This window comes from Asterias amurensis, chromosome 22 (genome assembly GCF_032118995.1).
Source record: "Asterias amurensis chromosome 22, ASM3211899v1".
Taxonomy (NCBI): domain Eukaryota; kingdom Metazoa; phylum Echinodermata; class Asteroidea; order Forcipulatida; family Asteriidae; genus Asterias; species Asterias amurensis.
This window is the reverse complement of record NC_092669.1, coordinates 843,550-854,470: the sequence shown is the minus strand read 5'-3', so window position 1 is coordinate 854,470 and position 10,921 is coordinate 843,550. Positions and strand designations below refer to the sequence as shown.

At 38.2% G+C, this 10,921-nt stretch overlaps 1 protein-coding gene across 1 annotated transcript; it reads left to right on the top strand.

The window, feature by feature from the left end:
* Positions 1–363: 363 nt before the first annotated feature.
* Positions 364–9,153, top strand: LOC139953620 (tetraspanin-18-like). The gene is made up of 8 exons (XM_071953099.1): positions 364–856; positions 3,223–3,339; positions 3,963–4,169; positions 5,149–5,223; positions 5,565–5,669; positions 6,451–6,666; positions 7,784–7,867; positions 8,516–9,153. The coding sequence occupies exons 2-8, from the start codon at positions 3,259–3,261 to the stop codon at positions 8,642–8,644; spliced, it is 897 nt and encodes a 298-aa protein (XP_071809200.1). The 5' UTR covers positions 364–856; positions 3,223–3,258; the 3' UTR covers positions 8,645–9,153.
* The last annotated feature ends 1,768 nt before the right edge of the window (positions 9,154–10,921 follow it).

The following is a 10,921-nucleotide window of genomic DNA, read 5'->3' as shown; positions in this document are numbered from 1 at the left end:
ATGACACTTTGCTGTAGTCGACTATATATAGCAAAGTGACTAGTCCCACATACCGTTTTTACGCAAAACCCTTATTAGCAACCCCCCCCCCATCCAAAATCCCCCACTACTGACACAAGAGGGCGCTGTCCACCCGCGGTTTTTGATACGGTTGGGTGCACACGCTTCCCCTCTTTGGTTTGTAAGCTTCATTTTTATAAAAATGTTGAACAAACAACAGAAAAAACCTTACTCATATTATTTGCCATTATTCATTGATATTTTAGCTATAAATTTTGAGAGCGTTTATTGTTTAAAATGTTAATAAAACTGGAAAAGCAAAAGTATTTTTGTTTGTTTTTCTCCACTCAATACCTTATAGTGCAGGTGTGTACATGTACGTGTGCTGTAAATGATGAGTCAGGGCATATTGCATAAATTGTGACGTATTGTACACAATAAAATGTGTACGTTGGGCTGGTACCTATTGTATTGTTTGCATGGGTGTTTCCAAAAAACGTAACCGCACTTTATTTTCGTCACGGTCAAAAAGCAAAGTTCTCCTTTCTATGATTTTAACTCCTCCTTTTAAAAAGCAAAACATGGAGAAAGGCTAATGCTTGTGTAGCTGCACTACTTACTGTAAAATCTATATTATCTGTTGGAATCTACCTGGAATCTACGGTACACAAACAAAGAAGTTTTGGTAGTTGGGGGGCAATAACTCTCTCTCGCCCTTCGTCGTATGGAAGTTCTATCCACGACCATGAACAAATGATGGATTTCAACAATGTGGAATGAAACTTGAAAGTCCGTCAGTGGAGTTGTAATGCTACACACCCGTCGAACTCAACAGCTTGACAACAATCAGCAAAAGGTGGGTCCATTGTCACACAAGTTTGTCGAAAACTGACTCTGTTTTTTTAAAGTTTTTTTAAAACAAAAACATAGGCTAATATATTGTTGAAATTAAATTTATAGTTTAAAGTTATCATCCATGATTATTTAGGGAACATTTTCATTCGTTTAAAATAAAAAAGTTAAATAGTGTATAATTTACTCCAATGAGATATTCCTTTTGGTAGAAATGAGTGAAAAAGTTGTGGTAGGATCGAAACACAGTTTTAATAAAATAATAAAACACACAGTTTTAATAAAATAATAACAAATTATTATTCAATTGTATTGTATTAAAAAGCGCATTCCGTCTATGACAATACCCCAATGGGCTGTACAGGCATGAAACCCATTAGATTTAGTAGAGTGGCCTAAAAATATATTTAATGGACAAATTTGTATTTAACGGATAATTAATTGTTAATTTATTGTTTACTAGCAATGCCAATAGCAACCGTGGTATACAAAATTAAGAATGTTTATGATTGATTATCATTACAATTAATATTAAGGATGAGATGGCTGGTGTCAAGTCAAAAAGAGTACGCTTCCAAATAGTGTCCATTGAGCATGCGCACCGCACGCATTAATTAGTTGCAAAAAGTGTCTTGGAATTACAATACATAATAACAACAACACAATGAGAAATAAAATACAATAATATACAGTTTCGCTAGATAAATTAAGAGAAAACAACTAAAATAAAGAACCCAATTGTAGTTCAAGAAATTTGATTATCCCCACTAAATTGATAAGTATGGTCAGATTCTATTCCAGTTTATGTACTGTATTCTCACTTAGTGTCTTTTGTTGGTGTCAATGTCCCGTGCAAAATAGCATGACAAGTGTAATTCACAACCTTGACTACACATTGTACTACAATCTTTGTGGCCAGTTCTATTGTACCATGACAAAAGAACGCTTGTGGGCAAAGCTTTCTTTAAAGTCATGGAGTTTTTTTGCAAACCCACGTTTAAGTGGAATTTAATTTTAGTGACAGCATTGGTCCATGGTGTGAAGCATTGCATTCCAGGTGACTTAATGCCATAAATATTTGCTCATTGAACTTTCCTTTCATCAAGTACAAAACTGGTTGGTCAGGGTGCCTTTGGTTATAGCGGTCCCCACTTATTGAACAAACTCCCTCCAGAAGTCCGCCAGTCAGACTCAATGAGGAAATTAAAAAACCTGTTGAAGACTGAGCTGTTCAGAGCTCATTAATTAGTTTAATGATAGTTAGTTACCAATGGTTTGTTTTAATCTGAATAAAAAACTACAAAAAGGTCGAAAATGTACAAAGTTTTTACAGATTTCAGAAAAATTTAATTAACAATAAACAGGCAAAATCTATACATAAAAACACAAATTACTTTAAGAAACACACAGTTATTAATTAATTCGCAAAAGCTTGTTGAATGTTGATTCTAGGTGTTCATGAGCTCCTTTTTATTAGCACAGCATCTCTCGCATGTTCAAAAACAGGTTGTTTTGGTTTGAAGCTTTGTCAAAACAACTGGCCTATTCATTCAGATTAATTGTCTCCACATCTGTTGCAATCTGGTCTGGGCAAATCAATATTATGCATTCTACACAAATCAATATTATGAATTGAATTTGATTACTAGTAATTGTCAATGGGCCAGAAATTTATAATTTTGTCTGTTCATTATACAAATGTGTAAATTTGTCCTGTTTACATCTTGTGTTCATGCATAAAATTATATGGAAAATGACTTGATTAATTTACTTGTAAAGTAAGTTTTGTTTTTGTAGCTTATATAGGCTGGTGTTGAACAAAAAACCAACTGGCTTGGTACTTTATAAAAGCAATGGAAACAGTTGCCTCCATTTGCCCTGTATATTGCCTTAGTGCCCCTTTTATAGAGCTACAATAGAATTTTACAATTTTCCATAGAGGTGACCTTTACCAAAAGTAAATGCCTTGGTGCCCTTGATCTTTCAAAAACAAAGCAGGCAATTTTCCTCTAGTGAGGGGCTGCTGTGAGGAAAATGTAAATTTGTATTGGAACTTTGCAAATGGAACCACAGCAAGAGCAAAGGGCACCACGCCAATTGCTGTGGCTGCCTTGGTTTTATTTTCGAGGCCTGGACATCTGTTGGGACTCCCCTTTTACAACAAAATGAAATTAAATAAATCAAAATATAATTGCTTTAGACAAAATAAAAATGTATTTAAGGCTTGCAAATAGTTCCCAGAAACTCAATATTTATTCTAACTCATTGAAATCAGTAATAAACACTGTCCTGATGAGCTATTTGCTCAGACCAGTCTTGTCTTTAATGTACACCATATTAATGTTACATTTATTCCATTTTCATCTACAGTTTCAAGCGAGATAAACTCTTTAGTCATCAACAGCTATGGCATCCGGGATCGATAAGCGATATAAAGGCGTCACTCGTGCAAAGTGCTGCGCCCATTTCTTCAACCTGTTTCTCATGGTAGGTTTGTTTGTTTGTTTGTTTGTCTGTCTGTCTGTTTGTTTGTTTGTTTGTTTGTTTAGATGATCTTCCCCTCAAGGGAACTAGGCAAACTCACACAAGGTAATATGAACACAAAGTTGGCAACAGCCAATCTGTCCCCCCAAAACATTGGTTTTTAAACAAATTGGGCAAATCACTAGATGACATACTTTTTTTTAGTCATTGTGAAATCAGCGGTTAGCTTGGGGGATTTGAACCTACAACATTATACAAGTCCTGCAGTCTAACCACTAGACCATGTTAACGGTCGATATGTAAGTTCTTGTAATTGAAAAAAGTTGCTCCACATCTTGCAGGAAAACATATTGAGTGTTTTGGTCTGTCCCTAGGGGTGTGATAAAGTGCTATAAGAACCTAGTTATATTATTACTCCTTTGTAACTCTAGTTGTTTTCCCCTCACTATACTCTTTCCACATGTGTAAACATTTTAACTGTATGTGAGCATTTGAATTAACTTAAATTAACTTAACTTAATTGCATTTATAAAGTGCTGTTTCAAAGCGCTGTAAAGTCAAAACACATTAAACTCTTTTTGGGATTTAATAAAGATTAATTGATTGAATTGAATTGAACATTTCAGATCATTGCTTCAGCTGCTATCGGGGTCAGCGTCTGGATCTTCATCACAATCTGGCAACACCCAGCCAGAGAGGGCGCTCTTCACATTGTCGGCATTTATTACTACGTGTGTAACATTGTGCCAGCAGGAGTGGGCATCATCGTACTGTTGATTGGTTTTATTGGCGTGTGTGGACTGTGTTCCATGCACAGATGCACCCTACTGTGGGTGAGTTGACCCTAACCCTAACCCTAACCCTAACCCTAACCCTAACCCTAACCCTAACCCTAACCCTAACCCTAACCCTAACCCTAACCCTAACCCTAACCCTAACCCTAACCCTAACCCTAACCCTAACCCTAACCCTAACCCTAACCCTAACCCTAACCCTAACCCTAACCCTAACCCTAACCCTAACCCTAACCCTAACCCTAACCCTAACCCTAACCCTAACCCTAACCCTAACCCTAACCCTAACCCTAACCCTAACCCTAACCCTAACCCTAACCCTAACCCTAACCCTAACCCTAACCCTAACCCTAACCCTAACCCTAACCCTAACCCTAACCCTAACCCTAACCCTAACCCTAACCCTAACCCTAACCCTAACCCTAACCCTAACCCTTTTCACACTTCCCCCAGGTTGCCCCCCCCCCCTCCTCTGGGAGAATAATGGCCGGCCTTTTTGACACTATGGTCTCTTCCATCCCCCAAGTCTGCCCTGGCAAATGGGCTACCCCCAGGAATAGCCACCCTTGCTCTGGTAAGCGGTAAAACTCTGGGGTATGTGCAGCCGGAACCCATCATGGAATAGGGACCTATTGTAGGCGGGGACAGTTTAAAAGTGCGTGGGGGTTAAGCCCAGCTCATACTTTCTGCGAATGCGAATGCGAAGCGAATGTTGACGTCACAAATTTGCAACGAATAATTCGCAGCAGTTCACCTCTGGGCAACTCACTTGCGAATATCGCTGCGAAAGAAGAGTTCTGACATCAAATTCACTTCGCTTTAGCATGAAGTTTGAACCGGGCTTTACTGGGGGATATACAACTCCCAGGGCTTCCCCTGGACTGCATTCCCAATGGATGAGGGATAGAACCACTTTACTCTGGTGATTTGTAATCCAAAAAGTCCAGATTTATGCCTCAAAAAAACTTTATACTTACTGGTTTGTTTGATTTTTTCTATTTTTCTTTGGTATTTTCAGTATTTCAGTCTCATCATCGTGGCGTTCGTTCTCACAATTGGAGGCGGTATTTTCAATTTCATATTTTATTTTCAGGTAAGAACAAGTCACACTATTTAAATCAATAGTCTAGGCCAACTAATAATAATAATAGTAATTATTAAATAGACCTGTAATCCGCACATATCCACCCTGATGGGTGTTCAAGGCGCAGTAGAACAAAAAAGCAAAAAAAAACAACAAAAAAAACAGACACAACAAAATTACTCCTTGAAAACCTATAACATAAGATAAGTTTTGAGAAGAGATCTAAGATTAAGTTGTAGATTTTTGCAGATGCGTGGCGCAGCTGAAGAAAAAGACCTGTCACCCCTGAGTGTTGAGACTTTGACTTAATATTTTGTTGTATTTTTTGTTGTTTTCCAATCTTGATGCAGCTGCAGGGAAATATTGCCAGTAGTCTTCTGACGAATGTTAAGGAGGAGTATGGACTGTACGGGTTTGAAGAACTGACCCAAAGCATCAATTCCGTTCAGATTCAGGTACTTTTTAAAGACAGTGGACACTATTGGTAATTGTCAAAGACTAGCCTTCACAGTTGGTGTATCCCAACATATGCATACAAAAACCAGCTCAATCGGTTGTCGAAGTTGCGAGATAATAATGAAAGAAAAAAACACCCTTGTCACACGAAGTTGTGTGCTTTCAGATGCTTGATTTCGAGACCTCATATTCTAAATCTGAGGGCTCGAAATCAAATGCGTGGAAAATTACTTCTTTCTCAAAAACTACATCATTTCAGAGGGAGCTGTTTCTCACAATATTTTATACTATCAACCTCTCCCCATTACTCGTTACCAAGAAAGGTTTTATGCTAATAATTATTTTGAGTAATTACCAATAGTGTCCACTGCCTTTAACCTTCCTCACTCAAACAAAACCCAGCACTATTCACAAACTCAACACACAAACTGTTGGACTTTGATTATGGTGGAATGTTTTTCCTTTCAAAAGATGGTCGTGTTTTTAAGATATCGCCCCAAAACATTGGAGCAAATATCACCACGCAGGAAGCATAATCCCTAATGGGAACACAAATTTAGAGAAATGTTACTGACAGTAACAATTCTCAGATTCAAAATTTGGGGCATGAAAATTTATATCTTTTTCCATAACCACATTACTTCAAAGTGAGATGTTTCTCAAAATGCTTTATAGTATCGAAAGCTGCTGTAGTCTTCTTACCGAAAGTTCTTATTTCCATTAATGAGTGATTACAAAACGTAAACCTTCACTTTAACCATTTGATAATTTGTTTTTTAGTTTGAGTGTTGTGGAAGCACGTCATACACAGAGTGGATAACAAGCGAGTGGCATCGTATTGAAGGATTGTCACATTTTAGGGACAGGGACGTCCCGACCATTCCACCGTCCTGCTGTACGATGACGTCCGATAACATGAACGCGCCGATGCCAATGAACTTAAGTCTTTGCTCGCACCGTGATTTGACCTATCCCAATGAGTACATGCATAGTCAGGTAAATAAACCAACCGAGTCCTGGGATGGATTTCACAAAGAGTTAGGACTAGTCTTTATCTCGAGTTAGGACCATTCACTCGTCCTAACTTAGGACTATCCATGCAATTTGTATATCTCCTAGGACTAGTCCTAAGTTAGGACTAACTCTTTGTGAAATCAACCCCTGATATATTAGAGCTGTTTAAGCAGAAAAAATTGCTTATTGCTATTCAGAAATGAGCAGGATACCAGTAACAGATTGTACACATGGAATGATAGTTTGGCTGGTAACTTTATAACTTTATACTTGTAAGCATACTTTTTGTTGTTGCTACTTTTTATGCTTAAACAGCTATGAAGTTGGGCCCATGACCCAAGTTCATAGAGCTGCTTAAATAGAAACATGTGTTGAATAATTTTCTGCTAAGCAATATTTTGCAGGAAACCAGTCACATACTGTACATGTGGTGCGGTATTTGGCCTGGTAACCTTACTCTAGTAAGCAAAAATGTTTTATGCTTAGCTAGTTTTTGTGCTTAAGCAGCCCTGTGAAAGTGTGCCCTGTCGGTGGCCCTGCCTTGACTTTTAACTTCAGGGGATTGTGGCATCAGTTCAAGTCTGACCTTGTATAAAATATGTTTTTGTTATCCTAAAACTATACTTTATACGAGTCAAGCCTTCAGATATTTGTTTCCGCTGTAGCAAGTTGTGTTTATTTAAAGGCAGTGGACACTATTGGTAATTGTCAAAGACTAGCCTTCACAGTTGGTGTATCTCAACATATGCATAAAATAACAAGCCTGTGAAAATTTGAGCTCAATCGGTCTTCGAACTTGCGAGATAATATGAAAGAAAAAACACCCTTGTCACACAAACTTTTGTGCGTTTAGATGGTTGATTTTGAGACCTCAAGTTCTAAATCTGAGGTCTCGAAATCAAATTCATGGAAAATTACTTCTTTCTCAAAAACTATGGCACTTCAGAGGGAGCCGTTTCTCACAATGTTTTATACTACCAACCTCTCCCCATTACTCGTTACCAAGTGAGGTTTTATGCTAATAAATATTTTGAGTAATTACCAATAGTGTCCACTGCCTTTAAATATAAAAAATGCTTATTACCGTCCTATTTTACAGAACTGCAGCGAGTTGTTATACAAGTGGTTGGAACTCTTCACATTAATACTTGCTATTGCTTGTGCTGCGCTGTTTTTAGCGGAGGTAAGTTCAGTAGCTTCCGTTCTCCATTTCACTTCCTTCCTCTGCCCTTAACCCACCCTTGGCAGCAGGCTGTATCAATACCTTGCGTAACCCCTGGTAGGGATGTGCCAGTCAAATCAAAAGACAGATCCCTTACAATGTAAGCTCTGCCCCATTGCGTATTGACCAATCACAACGCAACAAAGGTCCAAAAAATAAAGTCCGACATGTGTGTGCGTATGCTTGGCGCGGGCAGCAGATTCGTACAGAAAGGCATTGGAGAGGCTCACGTGTTCTTGCTCACACATGCGTCGTGGGCGGAGCCTAATGGATCGGTCTATTGCCGATTGACTCCTAAGGGTGACTACTTTGCACACATGCCTTTGAGTGCTTGAATGATGCTTTTAAGGCGCTTTGTGTGTGTCAGCATGCAAGCATTTTGACGTGATGACAGTTAGACATGTCACAGGATCAATGAGATGAGAGACGATCGATTGCTTTTTGCCTTGATACCTCTTTTGCGGGGTACCTTAGGCCTTTAGGTGTTTTAGCTAGCGTTGTACAGGCGGACAACTGTTACGGGAAAATTCTAGCTCAGATTCAAACACCTGTATCGCGAACGAGACTAATTATTTATAATAATTGTGAATTTTGAAAATCTCTCTGCAGTTGATGACAGTCGTGGCTTTAGCTGTGCTCTTTCGACGTCTTGGACCCGTCCATTATGAAGAGAAGAAATTGATGAACCGATTACAAGGGAATCCTGACTGGGAGAAAAGACACAAGAGGAGGCGGTGAAATCATCTATCTTTACCTACAGAAACTATAGGACTAGCTTCAGAACCGAACAACACCTGCTGGAGAAACAAACTATTACTGCCGGATGCGGTTATGTTATTAAAAACCGAACAATGCCTGCAAGATTTGGATGTGTTAATAATTAAACAGTACCTGCTAGTGCTAGATGTGGATATGTCCAAACAATACCTGCTGGATTTGGATATGTGAAGAACCAAACAATTCCTGCTGGATTTGAATATGTTAAGAACCAAACAATACCTGCTGGATTTGGATATGTGAAGAACCAAACAATTCCTGCTGGATTTGAGTATGTTAAGAACCAAACAATACCTTCTACATGTAGATGTGGATACGTTAAGAACCAAGCAATACAGGCTGCTGGATGTGGATATGTTGAAGAAACAAAATTTTTTCTGCTGGATGTGGATACGTTAAAGGAACACGTTGCCTTGGATCGGTCGAGTTGGTCTTTGAAAAGCGTTTGTAACCGTTTTTTATAAAATGCATATGGGTAGAAAGATGTTGTAAAAGTAGAATATAATGATCCACACAAACATGCCTCGAAATTGCGTGGTTTTCCTTTTACCTTGTCGACTAACACGTCGGCCATTTATGGGGGTCAAAATTTTGACTCCCATAAATGGCCGACCATGTTAGTTCGCACAGTAGAAGGAAAACCACGCAATTTCAAGGCAAACTTGTGTGGATCATTGTATTCTACTTTTACAACATTTTTCCAACCATATACATTTTATAAAAAACGGTTACAAACGCTTTTGTTTTGACCGACTCGTCCGATCCAAGGCAACGTGTTCCTTTAAGAACCGAACAATACCTGCTTGAATGTGGATATGTCAAGAACCGAACAATACCTGCTGGATGTGGATGTGTTAAGAAACAAATTGTTTCGGCTAGATGCAAGTATGGTAAGAACCAAACAACTCTGGTTCCAACATCAGTTTCTTGTTATTTGTGAAAGTGCCAAAACTTGTACGGAGGTGATGACTTGATGTTTATCAGTGTTTGAGAAGCAGAAATGAGAAAGGATTTCCTTTTTTGTTTTATCCCAGAAAAATCTGCAAATTTGTTATTTCAATTGCTTGAAAGTGAAAAGCATTATATCAAAGCTACCATATATAGGTCAGCCACTGCACTCATTATTATTTTCATCATGCTAAACATCATGCCTGTTGTGAAGGCACCAGGGCCCAATTTCATAGAGCTGCTAAGCACCAAAATTTGCTTAGCATGAAATTTCTTCTTTGATAAAAACAGGATTACCAACCGAATTTCCATTTGTTGCTTAAATTGCTTGTTACTGGTATTCAGCTGTTGTTTGCTTATCCTGAAAATCACTTGGAAATTTGGCGGGTAATCCTGTTTTTATCAAGGAAGAAATTTCATGCTTAGCAAATTTTTGTGCTTAGCAGCTCTATGAAATTGGGCCTTGAATTCTACTGAAAACAAAATTGCTATAAGAAATTTGACTCCAAGAAATTTAGAAACTGCTTATCTAGTAGATAAGATTCTTGAAATGAATATCTGTCTCTTAATTATGCTGTCCTTTTAAATGAATATTCCAGAGCCTTTTTTAAAATATGTTTTTATTCAAGCTGCTTCTGAGATATTAAGTGAGTTAATTGGCCACAAATGTGGATAAAACAAAACACTGTAAAAAATGTATAATTTTTTTTTCAACCAGAGAGTAGAAGTTTGCCTAATTATTGAGATTTGTTTATACCAGGCATCTTGTTCCAGGCCTGAGGTCTCATCTCTAAGAGGGCAGCAAGGCCATTTTCGTTATTTTTGCAAAGGGCACTTCCATTTGAAAATCTTTTACTATATAGGAGACCATTAAAGGGGCAACAAGTTCAAGACAAGTGGCAATAGAGATCATGGCATTTTCTGTCCTCTGAGTGTTTCCTGGCCTGGGGGCGATGGACCCTTCCCATGGAATATGCTAATTACATTCACGCATGCGTACAGACCCTGTTGGTTGGCAAACGCCATAGAGTTGTGCACTGAGCAGACGCGCAATGTTCCCTCATTTTGCCAACCAAAACGTTAGTGTGGCAAAGTCGCTGCATGTGACTTGCTTCACCAGAGTTTCCTTGCAGTCCTAGGTAACGTTTAGTTTGCTCTTGAAATTTTTTTATCAATTCTGGAAATTCTTTATTCTTGAAATGTAACGGTTTATAACTTAAATATTTTTGAAAAGTGTCAAACAGTAAGTACCTCAGTGCCTTCTTAATATTAGGATAAATATTTAGTTTT